The sequence below is a fragment of the Scleropages formosus genome, chromosome 9, assembly GCF_900964775.1.
Source record: "Scleropages formosus chromosome 9, fSclFor1.1, whole genome shotgun sequence".
Lineage (NCBI taxonomy): Eukaryota > Metazoa > Chordata > Actinopteri > Osteoglossiformes > Osteoglossidae > Scleropages > Scleropages formosus.
In genome coordinates, this window is record NC_041814.1 from 13,746,196 (window position 1) to 13,763,303 (window position 17,108).

The 17,108-nt window shown below is 44.5% G+C and overlaps 2 protein-coding genes across 3 annotated transcripts; one reads left to right on the plus strand and one right to left on the minus strand.

Moving 5' to 3' along the window:
- Nucleotides 1-209: 209 nt before the first annotated feature.
- zyg11 (zyg-11 family member, cell cycle regulator) lies at nt 210-9,772 on the plus strand. 2 transcript variants are annotated; one of them, XM_018734307.1, is made up of 15 exons: nt 210-506; nt 2,645-2,810; nt 3,039-3,796; nt 4,289-4,429; nt 4,542-4,718; nt 5,052-5,116; nt 5,387-5,486; nt 5,662-5,712; nt 5,831-5,992; nt 6,085-6,132; nt 6,369-6,566; nt 6,651-6,703; nt 7,979-8,076; nt 8,274-8,474; nt 8,671-9,772. In XM_018734307.1, exons 1-15 carry the CDS (start codon nt 504-506, stop codon nt 8,685-8,687), a joined length of 2,238 nt encoding a protein of 745 aa, XP_018589823.1. In that variant the 5' UTR covers nt 210-503; the 3' UTR covers nt 8,688-9,772. The 2 variants fall into 2 exon arrangements, with proteins under 2 accessions (XP_018589823.1, XP_018589824.1); XM_018734308.1 differs by having other exon boundaries at nt 2,698-2,810.
- A 486-nt stretch (nt 9,773-10,258) lies between these two features.
- Nucleotides 10,259-15,996, minus strand: echdc2 (enoyl CoA hydratase domain containing 2). The gene is made up of 10 exons (XM_029254870.1): nt 15,772-15,996; nt 14,296-14,363; nt 14,117-14,204; nt 13,841-13,927; nt 13,395-13,487; nt 12,933-12,989; nt 12,288-12,475; nt 11,562-11,612; nt 11,353-11,400; nt 10,259-11,188 (listed from the first exon to the last, which is right to left on the minus strand). The coding sequence occupies exons 1-10, from the start codon at nt 15,941-15,943 to the stop codon at nt 11,111-11,113; spliced, it is 930 nt and encodes a 309-aa protein (XP_029110703.1). The 5' UTR covers nt 15,944-15,996; the 3' UTR covers nt 10,259-11,110.
- Between the last annotated feature and the right edge of the window lie 1,112 nt (nt 15,997-17,108).

Sequence of the window (17,108 nt, forward strand, 5' to 3'; positions counted from 1 at the left end):
TGCCAGAAGAGCTTCGAAAAAAAACAAAGTGTCATGAGCTGAATATTCTTTCACTTCGTTGTTTTCACGCGGTATGCCATTTATTCGCAACAGATTATGTTATTGATAGATTGTACCTCTTCCAAGTCTGTGCGGAAGTAGGAAGGACCGCAGAAGCGCAGCCCGTCCGCGTGCCGCCTCGCGACGCGTACCACTTCCGGTGTCGTGACCTTGTTTACCCGGCAGCCGACGCGAACTTGTGTTTCCTCATCTCGCCGAGAAAATGTCAATTTTTCAGGCGTGACATGCCGATTTTCGGACGGAGTTGAGGGAGACGATGCAGCCGAAGGCCTCGCAGTGCTCGCCGTGTTACTGCTGAGGAGTTAGCCAGCGCTAGGCTAGATACTCGCACATCTCAGAGCCCTGGCAGTGAGTGGTATACTATACGTAATATACAACAAGAAGTTATATTCGGATTTTCGCTCTTCACGTACCGGTTCGGCCGGAATTTGATCCTTTTCCAAATGGTAAGTGTCTCAGGGGCCAAATTTCCTTACGTTTGGCTGTCGTTACTCTACTGTGGGGCTCGCCACAATCACTAGTACTGTGTGTGTGTCTGTGCCGGAATGTGGAGGAGCTGAAGTGACGTGTCGGTGTGTACAGAGTGAGTCTGGTCGGCCTTCCACTTCGGTGTACATGATGATGGACTGGCGGGGTTCCTTCACCTCCGATCGAGTGTGTGTTGAGCTGCTTCAGTCGGGCACTGTTACAGCGAGGGATGATGTGATGATCATGATGTATATAATAATAATCTCATTGAAAGAACGGGACTTGAGATGCCTCCCCCTCCATCACCAATATCTGGACAGCATCATCATCACCCAGTGCTCTAAACGTTTCTTTATGTACACCTAAGGGATATCCTTGAGTGATTTTACAGAACATGTGCTCTCCTAACTTACTACCTGTACAGCTGGCCTTCAGGCCATAATCCAATTAGATTAGCATTAATGTACTTAGCTGGGCTGGATTTATTTGGATGTAATCGTGGAACCTGCCGGACACGTGTTGGATCACTGTATAGAGGTGTGTAGGAGGGGGTGAGCTGGACACGCATCGCCGCTTCTGGAAAGAGGATGAACCTTAACCGCTACGGACACATTGTCAGTGTGTGGACCTCAGCCTGAGGTGTTGTCTCATTAGCAGTCTTTGTTTATCTCATACCTTTCTTTGTCCAAGCCAAGGTGATTCACAGCGATGGATAATCAACTTTGCTGTGATTTGCGTATTATTGATAATGCGGGGTATACCCACTTCTTCAATTCAAGCCAAGGTCCGTATTTTGATCAAGGGAACGGGATTGAAATCCAGAAACTGTTGACTGTAGGACAGCAGTGCTAACCAGTGTCAACCTGCTGACCTCACAATGAATGTGATGTTATTTGGTTTGTACCTGCTTTCTCCATGATCATGTCGATATTGATAGTAGGCATGAGAAATTCTTGCCGCGCCTTTGGGCCATGGATGTTCCCCACGGAGAGTTTAATTACTGGATACCATTTAAATGTTTTTATTGGCAGTAGATCTCAGCAAATGCCCTCCTGTTGATGGATAAACGGGTCGGACATCTCGTATAAGAAAGCCGAATGTCTCGGCGCCTTCTTCGTATGTTAAACTGTGCTCTCCAGGGGACCGCGGGTGGTTCTCGGCTTACGGTGGGGTTCCTTTTCAACAGCCTGTTCATAAGTCAGAAATCCCCTTATCAATATAATGATATGAACCATAAGGGTATACGAACAACATGCACGAGTGTTACATTGTATAATGAGTTTTTCACAGATTTCACACTATGTTAAAATAATACTAATATACAGTAATATTAGCAAGTACAACAGAGCGTTCTTTTCGTTCCGCACTGTTATTTCCACTTTATTTTTTATGTCTGTTGTCTTTTGCTTTTTTTCAGCAATACTATAACACTCACTTTTTTTGCTCACCATTTTAAATAAAAAGTGACTTGAAGGGAACCATAAACGAGAAGTTTTGTAAACAGCACAGTCACTTCTAGTCACCCAAACACTGACTGATACCCAAACTGTAACAAATAAGGAAGCCAGCCAATGTCGTCGTACAGCATATGGAGCGGTCATCATTAGATGTTACGGTCAAACCTCTGGAATCGTAAATAATATAAGGGTTATGGAACAGCGTTGCAAATCCAGGTGGTCATAAGTGACATATGTCATAACTTGAGGACTACCTGTACTTCTGTGTGCATATTTGGGAAGGATCAATTTGTTGTCCGTGGTAAAACACAATATGTATGCTTTTTGTAGGTTGTGATTTTTTTTTTTTTTTTAATGAGATGTCCAGAGAAACTTTGCACCTGAGGTTCTGCAATTTGTTGTTTTGCTCCCTACAAGTGTGAAATTTAAAATGCTTTGAAGGCAGAAATGGCTCTGCTTTAATGTATGGGAATGTACATAAAATGTCCATGCTCTAGGTTCGCTGTGGGTATGTCTTTGTGGCTTGTGTCATGTTCATACCTACCTGGGTGTTTGTTATTAAAAAGAAGCACAAGTGCCGTGTGTTTCGAGTATGGACTTGTTTTTCTTAATGAGAAAGAAATGTACTACAGTGCTAATGGATGACGTATTCCTTACAGGATGAGGCATCTCCAGCATCCCTGACAGATTTATCCCTGTCTTACGTGAGCAGAAACCTTGAACGCTTCTGTGAGAAGCATGCTGATGGGTCCCTGTGTCTTCGCGAGTCTCTCATCTTCCCCCAGGAGCTCGCTGACCAGCTGTTGTGCAAGATGGCCACTGAGGGTGAGATCTGCTAGGTCTTTGGCCTGTTTTTATCTCAATACAGGTGCACACAGGTTTGCTTCTGCAACTTTGCTTCTAAGTGATTAACATTTTATGTTTGTCTTAATCAAGGCTGTAATGATTTTAATTGGCTTTTATTAGAGATTAGCTTTGCATTTTTTCATTAAGCATCACTGTGGTTTTAAAGTGGCTGTGAAAATATGTAAACAGATTGTCGTGCTGTTCCAGGGCTGTTGAATGACAGCACAGTGGGCATCTTCCGCAGCAGTCAGTACTTGCGTTTGCGTCGCGCCTGCATACGGACCGCCCGCATCTCAGCGGAAGCCTTCCGACGTGCCCTGTGTCCACACCGTCTGCTGGAGCTCGATGCATCAAGGGTCAATGCAGACCTGACCATTGCCGATATCTTGCGGGGGCTGGCATCCAACAAGGGGTGCCAGGAAAGCCTGCAGCGACTCGTGCTGAATGGCCTGACCATGTCACTGGAGGAACCTAACCGCCGCTGCTTCAGCTCCCTGCAGGCCCTGCGCTCACTCAGCGTGGCCAACGTGGACTTCTACGACTCGGGGTTGGCTGATGTATGCACTCTCCCGCGCCTGGAAAGTCTGGACATCTCCAACACCTCTGTTACAAATCTGACACCACTGCTGGGCTGCAGAGCGCGTCTGCGCTACCTCACCATGCATCAGCTGAAACGGCTGGAGATGACCACTGCCCAGCTCCTCTTTGTACTCAGCCAGCTCGATGGCCTACAGCACCTGGACATCTCGGACGACAAGCAGTTCACTTCCGATGTGGCACGGCAGCTGTTGGAGCAGCCAGGCATCTTGCCTCATCTTGTCTCCTTGGATGTGTCTGGGCGCAAGCAGGTCACTGATGCGGCGGTTAAGGCTTTTGTGGAGCAGAGACCAGGCATGACCTTTGTTGGGTTGTTGGCAACTGATGCTGGATTCTCTGACTTCCTGTCTGGGGAGGGCAGCTTGAAGGTGAGAAGTCCAAGTTGGCTTGCTTGTTTGCTTATTTATTTGTTTTTATGTTTGTTTATTTTTATGTTTTATTTTTTTGGCATTTTTGGTTGGTGTTTGCTTTTATGTACGTAGTTATTCGCTTAAAAAAAATATAGTGTTCCATTGTTTTTTTTTTAATTGAAACACTTTCTGAACTCCCCCGTCAGTGGCGCAGCAGGTTTGGCCTGTGCCTGTTCTCTGGTGGGTCTGGGGTTCAAGTCCCGCTTGGGGTGCCTTGCAATGAACTGGCGTCCCGTCCTGGGTGTGTCTCCTCCCCCTCCAGCCTTGCACCCTGTGTTGCCGGGTTAGGATCCGGCTCTCCGCGACCCCACTTGGGACAAGCATTTTCATTCTCTGTGTGTGTGTGTGCGCGTGCGCACACTATCTGGACTCAATATAAATGATCTTTTAAATTAATATGATTCTATATATGTGTGTCTGCAAATTTCCATGCATGTGTTCTGACTGCAGGTGACAGGGGAGGCAAATGAGACCCAGATCTGTGAAGCCCTCAGAAGGTATACAGAGCGGGAATGTTTTGTGCGGGAAGCCCTCTTCCACCTCTTCAACCACACTCATGTGATGGAGAAACCACGGCCAGACATCCTAAAGGTTGTTTTGCAAGAAAAGTCTTTCCCGTACCATACCTTGTCACTAACAAGCCTCATTGTATTGTACCCCTATGAGAAATGGCATAATGTGACCAGCCTTGCCCTGTCTTTAGCTGGTGGTGTTAGGCATGCAGAACCACCCCGTGACGCTGCACGTGCAGCTGGCAGCCAGCGCCTGCGTCTTCAACCTGACCAAGCAGGACCTTGCTGCAGGAATGCCTGTCCACTTGCTTGGCACTGTCACCCAGCTGCTGCTGGAGGCTATGAGGAACTTCCCCAACCATCAGCAGGTTATTGAACTTGACTTAACACTGCATTGTTAGAAGAAAACACACAACTTGTATCTTGCTAAAGAGAACTAGTGAAACCAGATTAGCATCCCTGTGATATTTGAACATCCTGTTTCTCCTCGTTTATGGGTTCCTTGTCGGCAAGTTCCTTTTATGCATAGCAGGATCGGTGGCGCATTGTACAATAGGATCTACGAAGTCAGTGTTTTATGGAGCTATTTCATTGATCAGAATGAGGAATGAAATAAGCTTTACCAGGCAGCATGTGACTGACATGTTATTGTGCTTACAGAATTTGCATTCACTGACAGTTTTTCTTTTTCTGCTTTTCAGCTACAAAAAAACTGCTTGCTCTCCCTTTGCAGTGATCGCATCCTACAGGAAGTCCCATTCAATAGGTCAATTTATTTCTAGTGATTTTCTATAGTGGTCCAGGATGTTTCCAGAATTTAATGATTATATATTATAGGATTGTCACCTTGCCCTTATGAATCGGTTTCTGGACACGGAGCACACAAAATGTCATCAGTGGCTGTATGATGTATGTTTTGTAGAGGTCAGCAAAGGCAATAACGTCACCATCAAACATTTTACTACATAAGAAACAAAATGTTTAGAAGTACTTTTCGGGGTTAGAATGTATTTATGTTCGGATCTCTGCATTTCAGGTTTGAAGCAGCCAAGCTGGTCATGCAGTGGTTGTGCAACCATGAGGATCAGAATATGCAGAGAATGGCAGTGGCCATCATCTCAATACTAGCAGCCAAGGTGAGATGTACATCACTGAGAGTCATTTTGGTAGGAATGAACAGCTCCTGACAGCTATGAAGATTGAATAAGGCTTAAGGAAAATATGGAATTATGGATCGAGTTCTATCAGAGGGGTAGAGGCAGAGCTGAAAATGTTTTATTGGACTTATTTTGTCTGCCAATTTCTCTCCAGCTGTCCACAGAGCAGACAGCTCAGCTGGGTGCAGAGCTGTTCATTGTGAAGGTGAGGCTGAGGGCTCCCCGAGTGCCAAATTGAGCATTTGGAATGACCTTAAGAAGTGAACATCATAGAAGAACCATGCATGAAGCCTGTCTCTCTCTCTGTCCCTCCCTTTCCACAGCAACTACTTCACATAGTCCGTCAGAAGACGGCCCAGGGCATAGTGGATGCCACACTCAAATTTACACTGAGCGCACTCTGGAACTTGACTGATGAGTCACCCACTACCTGTCGCCACTTCATTGAGAACCAAGGCTTAGAACTGTTTATCAAAGTCCTAGAGGTACACCGCACACATGTTTACTACATACTGAATATTTATTTCACATGGAACATTTCTAGAGAAATAAACATGTTTTTCCTTGCCCCTTGCAGTCTTTCCCTTCAGAGTCTTCTATACAGCAGAAGGTTTTAGGCCTGCTGGTGAGTTTTGTTAACTTTCTGTGTGTGGGTGGAGGTCCACCTCCTGGCCACAGTCACTGTTATAGTAGTGAAAAGCAGATGCTTAAGTATTAGCCTGTAGTGAATTGGATCTGTGGAAGTTTCAGTGTTGTGCACCACATCTGTGATTCTGTGGGACTCGGTGTATTTCACAGGATCTGAAATTGTGCGCTGGTATCTTGCATGTGACTCTGCCAGACCTGTGTTCTGTGTTCCAGAACAACATAGCTGAGGTGGGGGAGCTTCACTCAGAGTTGATGGTTCAAAGCTTCTTGGACCACATCCGCAGTTTGCTGCACAGCCCTGAGGTGGAAGTCAGCTACTTTGCTGCTGGAATCCTAGCCCACTTGACCTCCAGGGGGGAAGCTATGTGGACATTAGGGCTGTCTCTCCGTTCCATGTTGCTGGATCAACTGGTACAGTCATTTCACATTTATATTTGTAGTTCTTGTCTGTATTTTCTATGCATCTCAGCCATTGGTTGTGGTTTTGCCTTCCAGCATGCTGCCATCTTGAAATGGCCTACACCTGAGGTTGAGATGGTTGCGTACAGGTCAGTGTGTCTGGATGCTTAAAATGGTTCTCCCAAAGACTTCTATTAGCAGTTACTATAAGAGAAAATCATACTAAAGGCTACTTAAAAAAAAAAATGGGCAATGTATATTTTAAGTACGTTTGACATTTTCCATTGAAACAAATTGCATTTTCTTCTAGTTTTCATTGTTACCTTCTTTTTCCTTAAAATACAGTAGAAAATCACTCTTTAGTGCTCTGAGCTGTTTATCTGGAGTAAACCCCCACTGTGTTTGTACAGGTGTCTTGTTGCATGCCCTTGTTCCTTTCAGGAGGAAGTGGTTTCACTACCTTTGTGTCAGCACTGAAAATACCTAAAATTATACAGACAATATAATGTAATATATGTAATTGTCATTGTTAACTGTGGGACAGCTGGAAGCGTAATGGTAGAGCTACTGCCTTTGGACCCAAAGGTTGTAGGTTTGATCCCTATCTCCGGCTGTAGTACCCTTGAGCAAGGCAAATACCCTAAATTGCTCCAGTAAAAAAAATTACCCAGCTGTATAAATGGGTAAATGATTGTAAGCATGTAATAATTGTGACCTAAGTTGCTTTGGAGAAAAGTGTCAGCTAATTAAGTAAATGTAATTGATACTATATAATGAAGCATTTTATAGTTTTTCTTACATTTTCATGTATTCATTTAACATGCTTTTCTCCAAACAACCTCAAAGAACAATACAAAAAGTGCAATGTCATGTAATTGCAATGTAAATCAACAGGAGGAGAGGTCTGGATGCAGACATGTGATACTTGAGTAGTCAGTTTATCTCATACTACCAAAGGAACCAGTATACATTACAGGATTAACTGCATAAAGGCTTTTCCATTATTAAACAAATTAAAAACTACATCTTTATCCTGCATTTACAAGATCAAGGGGTAAGTAAGTATGACAAAGGTGAATTTGTGACCCTTTGTAAATGTAGAGAGAGATTCAGCATTTCCGTGTGAGAGGGGGAGGTCATTCCAGCACATTGGATGCAGAACCGAAAACTTTTGTGCTTTTGATTTTGGATCTTTTGTGCATGGGACCACCAGATGTGCAGAGGTAGAGGAGCATTGTAGTCTGGTTGTGGTGTAGCAAGTGAACAGGTCTTGTAGACATCCAGATATCCAGCAGATCTGTTGATGGTTTTGTGGGCTGTAATCAGCACCTTGACTTTGACCAGCAGCTGTAGGAAGCCAATGCAGACATAGGACTTAGAATAAATGCTGTGAAGTGTCATCTTCCCCTCTCTGCCTTGGTCAGGTCCTTCAACCCCTTTTTCCCCCTACTGGAGTGCTTCAGGACCCCTGGGGTTCAGCTCTGGGCTGCTTGGGCTATGCAGCATGTCTGCAGCAAGAATGGTGAGTGGTTCCCACAGACACCTCCCTGAAGAAGGAAGTGGCAGATAAGGGATTAGACACAGGCTCAGGTTAATCCATTGTGAGGGAGTTCAGTGTTTTAAATCAGTTTAAGATCACAGGTTAACAATGTGCCAGGGACATGAATAGATCTTTTGCACACAATGCCCTGCACTAAGCCTTACGAGTGTCCCTGCCAGCATCTCGCTACTGCAGCATGCTGCTGGAGGAAGGGGGCCTGCAGCAGCTGGAGATGGTGAGGACCCACCCTGACACCCACAGTGATGTACGGAGGCTGGCTGAGAGCATCCTGGATAGCCTGGAGCGACACAGGGCCCGCACAGGCCAGCCGATCCCTCCACCATCTCACCGCTGCCAGTGCCATCAGGACACCCGCAAAGGTGAGACCACAGGAGCCATACTTTTAAGTCTGACTTTGGAGCTGCTTTAGCATTTTGAAGAGTTTAGGAACATTCAAGAAAGCTACTCCAGCTTTATGTCCAGTTAAGCAGTCTGTTTCATTTAGTTAGGCACGTGAGGTTAAGGCAGTTACTTTACTTTGCACTACAGAAGTTTCTTTTTTTCTTTGCATTCCAGAGAAGGATATTCCATGACATCTGCCCCAGCCTACTGGTTCCTCTGCTCCCAGAGTTGCAGTGCAGGGAACATAACTGGAAATGTAGAGAGTGTCTCGAGTGTGTACGGGGAAAATAGAAAAGACAGTGAAGAGGTTCCAAGATGACCTGCTGGCTGCCACGTGTTCCTTTCTGCTCCTTTCATGTTACCCTGAACTGTCACTAGGGGGCAACATGACTGGAGATCATTTCTTTGCACACACTGAACATTCAGTTGGATTTCATTTGAGCTGTCAACATTTATGTTTCTATTGTTCATATTACGTATTATTTTACAAGGAAGTTGAGTATATGTGACTGAAATGCAAATGACCCCAATGCATTTGGCCATATGTGAAAGTCTTTTTTTTTTTTACCCCTACTGTTTCAGCTTTGTCAAAAAGCTTACAGGCCTAATGAAGCTGGCCCATACCTTTGAGAGCCATGTTGCATCTTGAAGAGTGTGCATGATGGCATGTGCTCCCAGGCTACTAGTGTGTCTTAAGCCTCTTAATGCTTTCTTTGCTTTTTCCTACAGTCCTCTTCCTCTATAAAAGTTGCCTATAAGGTATATAGTTCCTTATAGACTTAAATGGCAATAAATATTGTTAAAATTATAGAAGAAACATATACAATTTTTTAAAGATGTATATTTCTGTAAGTTCTTGGAAGTGATTTGTGTTTACTGCTAGATTGTTGCATTTTGTACATAAGGTACGTCCAACAGCATGTCAAGAATGAAAAGTTTTTTAATGTCTACAGCTGTAGATCAAGCCTGCTATTTTGACTGAGTGTGTCATGTGAAACTACCAGAATAAAGGGGGAGGGTGTGCTACTTCTAACTTATTTGTTCATGGACAAAAAGAAACCATGACATAAATAAAATCCAGGAAAATTTTAGTCCAGTAGCTTAGAGATGAACTGAAAGCTACTCGCTTTAGAATCATTTTGTACAAGGGTGGACGGATCACTATTGTGTCATTTGTTGCATTCCATAATTGCTGTCAGTCCCATTTGATTAGTTAAATCAAGTCAGCAGTGCCCATTTATAGATCCAATGCTTCCACAGTATGTAATTGTTCTTGCAAATCGAATGGTGTAATTAAATGTAAAGTACTTAAATCAGACAAAGTTAGGTTTTTAATATCACTGACTAGTGAAGCAAGTACTTTTGAAAGGTAAGGAAATAAACTGAAGAGTAACAAGTAACCAAACTGATAGATGGTACATTACAGAAGCCAGTTCAGCATTTCAAAGACACATACTTCCATTAAATCTAGTCAGCGATTTATTGCATTTTACATTGTGCTTTATATGAAATGCCAGCACATATACTGATGAGGCTTGCTTGTAGTTATAAATTGAAAACAATTTAAAATACCCATGGATTTCAGTATATTAAATGAAATATCAAGATAATACCCTTAAATCTTAAAAGTAAATAGCTTTGCAGCTAGTAATTTAACTGAAGCCAATCATGAGTCCTCAACATCTGTTCCACTTTCAACAAAAGCATGCTACCTTGGCAATCTGGTATTTTTGTATAAAGCTGGGTTTTAGTTTTGTTCTTGAAAACATACAATAAAGAGCTATGTCTATCAAATGCAAAAAAATGTTTATTCAGCAAACCTTTCGCATGTTTTGCCCTGTCTTTCTAAAGGGTTTTAAACACTTGTGTCATGCATTCAGTATGCATTTCCCTTAATGGTGAACTATTTATCCATATTTATTTTGTACGCTTAGCCTCAATATGGGTGTTGTCCAGATGAAACTCCTGTGAATATTACATTTTGCTGCTGAGAAATGATTTGTTAGAGGTGTTTAGGAAATAAAGAATGCATACCCCATTTAATTGCACTTGTAAGGTGTCCTTTCATGAAAGCGTTTGTGTACCAACTGCCGATTCTCTAAAGCCACAATAACAAACCTCAGTTATTTACATTACAGATGTATCCTCAGTTATTTATTATGGTACAAAACTAATTGTGCAGAAATTCAAAATTTGACCTTCTGATGAGAAACAGTGGAACAAAGTGAGTATTTATACTGGGAACTAGAAGAGCACAAAATTGTACAAGCCTTAACACTTCAACCACATACCTGTTATCATAACACCAAGCCGTAAAACTTCTCGTAATAAATCCACTGATGCCCTAAATCTCGCTAAATCACATTAATATGCTGCAGATGCTCTACTCGTGTGGAAAGTCATATGCAGAATAAATTACCATAAGCCTCTGGCACACTACGGTAATGTATTCCGCTATGCGCACAACAACAGAAAGTCATCAAAAACTGCCCCCACAGGACACAAACCAGCAGAAATAAGCCGTATATCTCTCTTCACCCAGTGCAGCACAAGGTTTGACTGCCAGACCTGAACTCACGGCAGCTGGGAAAAAAAAGCAGGCTTGCAAACGCCTTCATTCCCCTGTGTAGCGTGCCGGTCTCTTCTCAATGAAAGCCGCCATTCCCTCCTGCCTGTCTCGTGTGGGAATGACCTGCAAGGGGAGTGCAAACCAGTTCAAGCCAGTAAGACAGCCCATAGGGCATAAAGCATGGTTTAGATGCGCGTAAAACATATTGTAAAATCGAGTCCGGCAACAGTGCTCATGCTGTGCGAAGTTTTCATGAACCGCATTGATTCTTTGACAAGATGTCTTACCCTGGCATAACACATCCCCTCAATGGCCATTCCAGTACTGATATCCACCTACAATCAGAGAAGGAGAGAAGAAAACAAAGAGATGCAGAACACCGAGTATAAGGATAACTATCAGACTGCACTCACAATTCATTTCATAGTTAAATATGATTAGTGATTTGGTATCACAGACCAGTGAGCTATGAAACAATGACGATCTCAAACCAAACCTCAATGCCTCTGTTCATTGCTTCTTTTGCCATCCGGACTGCAATAGGTGCCTGGGTAGGCGAGAGAAAAACCCATGATACACACCATGAACCATAATATATTTTCATTTGTATTTTTGTACTCTTTTAATTGAAAACCATTATGAAACATCCATTGTCAGTAACCTCTTGTCCAATTCAGGATCGCAGTGGTCCTCAGCCGATCCTGAAAGCATAGGGGATGAGGTGGGCTAGACCCTAGATGGGACCTCAGTCCATTGCAGGGAAATCACACACACATTCACTCACACATACACACGCTATAGGTACAATAGTCACCAATTCACCTGAAACATCTTCAGACTGTGGGAAGAAACCCACATCAACACAGGGAAAGCATGCCAACTCCCCATAGACCGAGCTAGATTTGAATCTACAGTCGAGGACTGTGCTGCCCTGGTATGGTTTTACTTATTCACTTAAAGATGTTACTAAGTCATTCATTCTATCAGTCATGCCAATAAAGCAGAAGAGAAAACTGTACCAAGGATACCACTGTATTTTTATATTCCGAAGACTCTTTTGCCAGAAGATTTGCATACGGTTCATAATTTGACCCGCTCACCCTGAAACACATGCTGCAAATGCCTGGTCGCACATAATTTTCTGAAGCTCCACCCCATCCACTACTCTGGCAGTTGAGACTACAGCTGAAAGGAGACATGTTACAGAGACACAAGTCCACACCTGAGGCAGGATCTCTCTGGCCAGCTGGAGTGCTTCTCGGTAGGCAGCATCTCCAGCCTCATTCTGCTCCACCATCCGGTTGACCAGGCCTAGCTGTAGCGCCCGCTCGCCCCCCACACGCTGCCCAGTGAAGATGAGCTCCTTGGCCACTGCAAAGCCCACCTGACGAGGGAGGCGTTGGCTGCCCCCTGGAAGAAGAACAGTTCACTTGATCTAAGGCACCACTGTTACAGCTTACAGTGTGAAACACAGCTGGTGTAGAGGACTGCTCTCACACCACTTCCAAAGTGCTGATAATGAAATCCATTCAGAAGCTATTCAAAACTGTCTTTATAAGTGGTTGCTGGGTCATTTTTCACCGCTACCACTTGTAATTAGCCATAAACAGTCAACATTTTAAGAACCAATTAATATATTCTATTTTTTTACAGTCAGAATTGAATTTCAGTAAAATTTCTCTGAAAAAACTCTACCAGTTCTACATACAGCTACTCGTGGAGAGTATACTGGTTAAACAGTGGTATTGGACTAACTTCAAGAATAGCATGTCTGTATCTACATCTCCCCATCTGCTGGTGAGAAGCACTTTGATTTTCTCTTAACTCCACAGCATCTGCTAAATGAATTAATGTAAATGTCTCTAACCTGCTCCTGGGAGCAGTCCTCTTGTGGTCTCAATCAGACCCATCTGGGCTGTGGATGCTGGAATAAAAAAGATGCGAGGACTTGTAAAGCTGTAATCCAATTACCAACAGCGTGGACTCCAGCTGACCTTCCTCTCATACTTTTCAAAGCTAGAAGTGACCACTGGCAACATTTTTTAAGAGCTCTATGCTGTATTTCAATTAAATTGGAGCTTTAAAAAAGTAGAGAAATTTGATCGTTATTAGTGTTATATATATATATATATATTTATTTTTTTTTTTTTTAATTGTCTGGGGCATGTAACACAACATAGTAAATTTTCTACTCCAGAGAGAAGGGTGGTGATCTGTCATGTGTACAAAAATGCAACAACATACTCGCAATTGGGGAATAGTATAAGTGGCTTGTTGGGACTTGCTGTAATTTTTCTGTTAGACCCCAAAGCCTCTACTTGACACTGACCAGCAGTACGAAGGTCACAGGCCAAGGCTAGCTCGAGGCCCCCTCCAAGCGCAAAGCCATCCAGTGCAGCAATGGTGGGCATGGGCAAAAAGGCTAAAGACACAGACCAAATTAAAACATAAGAAAGCGGTTAAAATGTCAGAAACGGTGCTATGAAATCATGATTCCTGTGCAATTCCTAACAGGTCATAAACCTAATCATGATAGTCATTACAAATTAGGAATTCAAATGTTTGTACACACAAACTACAGAGTTTTATAACATTTATATTATGCACTCCTTTCCCAGTTTCACACTGAAAGCAATACAGTGATTGGAAATCATGTGTTGAGATAGTTCAGGACAAATTAATTTAATAAGCAGCGCAATGAACAAAGACGCAAGCACACATGGAGGTGGATCAGCCTTTTTGGCCCAACACTACAGATCACAAAGAGACCCTCACCAATTTCATTCATGAGCGAGCGCAACCCACATACAAAGTGTTCAGCCTCTGCATTGGTCATCTGAGCACGCTCCTTCAGATCAGCTCCTTCCAAAGAGGCAAACAGGGAGTCATACTTTCACAAGACTTACTCCAACTCTTTCAGCGCTACGGGACTTGACGTGCTACGTTATAAAAGACCTTCAGGATGTACAAAGCGCAGTACCCATAAGAGCAGAAGGTGACAGTACTGTGCTAAACTTGGTTGTCCAGAGACTGTGACAGGGAGGCACTGACCGGCGCAGAAGACTCCAGGCACCGTGCTTCGGACCACGACCACCCGCACCGCGGAGTCGTGACGCAGCGTGGCCACCGCTTCCCGCATCTGCGGCACAGCGTGAAACTTTCACGTTGCTCCTCCTTAGCAGACCGCTGTGTTGGGTCTTTGCTTTACGGCATCGCTTTGCGGGCCTTACCTGAGACACAAACGCTTTTCCCAAGGAGTTCCTCGCTCTCTGGCGACTCATCAACACCTCCGCAATCCCTTGACAGACAGAGACAGACTCTAAAAGTGAGTGCTTGCATAAAGCCAGCTTTTTATACATAAGAAGGTAATAGAAATAGAAACAAAAGGAAAGGGTCACACAGCAAAGCATGACCGGTGAAGGTCATGGCTTCTGAAATATACATGTCTCTTCCTGTGAATACCCCTCCTGTAGGTAAACCATAAACCAGCTGTGGAATCCTCCATCATAACCTGGCATGCCCTGGGATGTGATTTTTGGTTGATCTGGAAGACTCTTCCTTCTCAAAGCCTACAGAAGCTTCCAAGATGCCACAAAGAAGTATTATTCTGAGAGAGATGCCCGGAAAAGGAACAAAAATACCTCAGCATGAAGACGCGGAAGTACGCCCAACTGTGTGTTCCACAGCTACGCATTCATCCACATCCTTTGGTGGCCAAGGCTTAAGGAAATACTACACCGTACGAAGGCCCTGCAATGTTCATGTTAATATGCGGCAGGCAAACCTAGTTCTGTTCCCATGACAAGGCAGACATAGGAGCATTAATTTCCCGCTGGGATGATACACTGTTGAGCACAGTGCTCCAAGGCAAAGGGAATCGACCGTCTAGAGAGTAGTGAGGTGAGAAAAGACAACGTGTGACATCTCCCATGGTTTTCCCCAAGAGCCACGGGAAAACACCAACTCCAGCGCTTTCTCCTCCATGGGAGAAGAGCAGATTTCCACGAATAACACGTCCATCTCTGCTGGCTGCATGTCGCAACCTGATCGGTTCACAGTTTCTCCATTTGAAAAGATGAAATATGGTGCTGAGTCAGCACCTGAATAAGTGAAAGCAGCTGCAGTGTCCAACCCAGTGACTCGGTCGCTAAAACTTTCCACAAACACGTTACCTGGAGGACACCTGACGCTAAGCTTTAACTACTTAACCTTCGGGTGCTATTTTCAATGTATAGAAAAGGTTAGTCAAAAAAAAAAGTTTGATTATTCTCTCAATATTATGCTTGGTTTTGGACACTTTTTTTTTTTTTTTTTTTTTTACTGGAACTACTGGTTTCTTTGTGCGGGGCAAACAACAGGAATGATGTATAAGTTCTAAAGCAAGTGAATCAACACACATTTTTGGCACATAAGTGTGTCGATACATCAAGATGAGTATTTTCGCACGGTTTAAACGAAGCGGGGGTGATGTGACACTTCTCAACACCAGGATTAAACTCCGCTTCGTTGTTTCAACCACCACACCAAAGTGGAGGAAATGTATGAAGTCTTGGACGTGCGTGTTGGCGGAAGCCGGAAAGAAGGAAAGAAGAAAAGAAAGAAAGAAAGAAAGAAAGGGGCGGTGCGACGGGGTGGGAACGTGGCTGCGCGGACAGCAGGTCAGGTGCGCGTGCGGGGCGCTCGCGCCTCGCCTCGCCTCGCCCTACCGGCGTCCCCTCCCTCCAGTCGGCTGAGCTCCACTTCAGCGGCCTCGGAAGGGCGCGCGCGGGCGTGCGACCCGCGCGCGCAACACGGCGTCGGCACTGAGCGCGTTCCGAGAGCCCGCAGCAACCGCAGCCGAGCGCAGGACCGCACGAGCGGGCTCCTCACAAAGGTCATGACTGCTTCTCTCAGCCGACGTGCACGGCGCTCCTACGTCACGTGTGACGCAAGCCGCGGACACATAGTAGGAAGAGTGTGGCGGAAGTTCGGACACGGATACCCCGCCCTCGGAGCTCAGGGGAGGGGTTCCGCACACACACACCGTTCGCTCACCTCGGCGACGGCACGTGCGAGTGCTCGAGCTCACGGGACGTGTGACGGTGTCGTTACGGCGTGTTCGCTTTTACTGCCTTCGACTGCAGACTTTGATAAGGCGGAATCCACACACACATTAGTGTTTACAGAGTTAAAAAAACGATTTTTTTAAAATGAGAAACTTAATAGTGACAGGGCTTAACAGTGCGCAGTTTTGAATTGTTTACATCTTTGTGTTGTGGATTTTCTAGTTCCCTATTTTTAAAGAAAGGCTCAGTGATTATGTTGGGTTCAGAAAATACCAAAAATGAATCTGCAAAGGCTTCCCTTGCATGCCAGAGCCGATTCCCTCCCGAAGGTCTGCTCCTGAAGAGAATTCTCTGAAAAATCAGTTAAGGGGGCAAATCCATACTGTACCCAGTAACAAAAATTCACCATTTTTTTTTTTCACAAAACATGCCAAATTCTTGCCATATCTTTTCAAATACAGAGGAAATCTAAATGAAAACCAAGCCCAGATTATCAACTGCTCATTACACGTGCAGGCCTGGTCTCTGGCTTCACCCATGAGTTTGAGTCCAGTCCTCCATCTCTGAGGAGTTTGCATCTTCCCATGTCCATCAGCACTTTCTCCTATGGTCCAAAGACACATTCCAGGACAGCTGTTGACTCTATATCTCCCATCAGTGTGAGAATACAATGGACTTGCATTTATTCATTTAGCTGATGCTTTTCTCTAAAGCAACTTACAGTGTTACCCATTTACACAGCTGGGTGATTTTACCAGAGCAATTTAAGGTAAGTACCTTGCTCAAGGGTATCACAGCTGGGATGTGAACCTGCAACCCACACACATTTTCAGAACCGCTTGTCCCATACAGGGTCACGGGGAGCCAGAGCCTAACCCAGCAACTTAGGGCATAAGGCTGGAGGGGGGGGACACACCCAGGATGGGATGCCAGTCCATCGCAAGGCACCCCAAGCGGGACTCAAACCCCAGACCCCCTGGAGAGCAGGACCCAGTCCA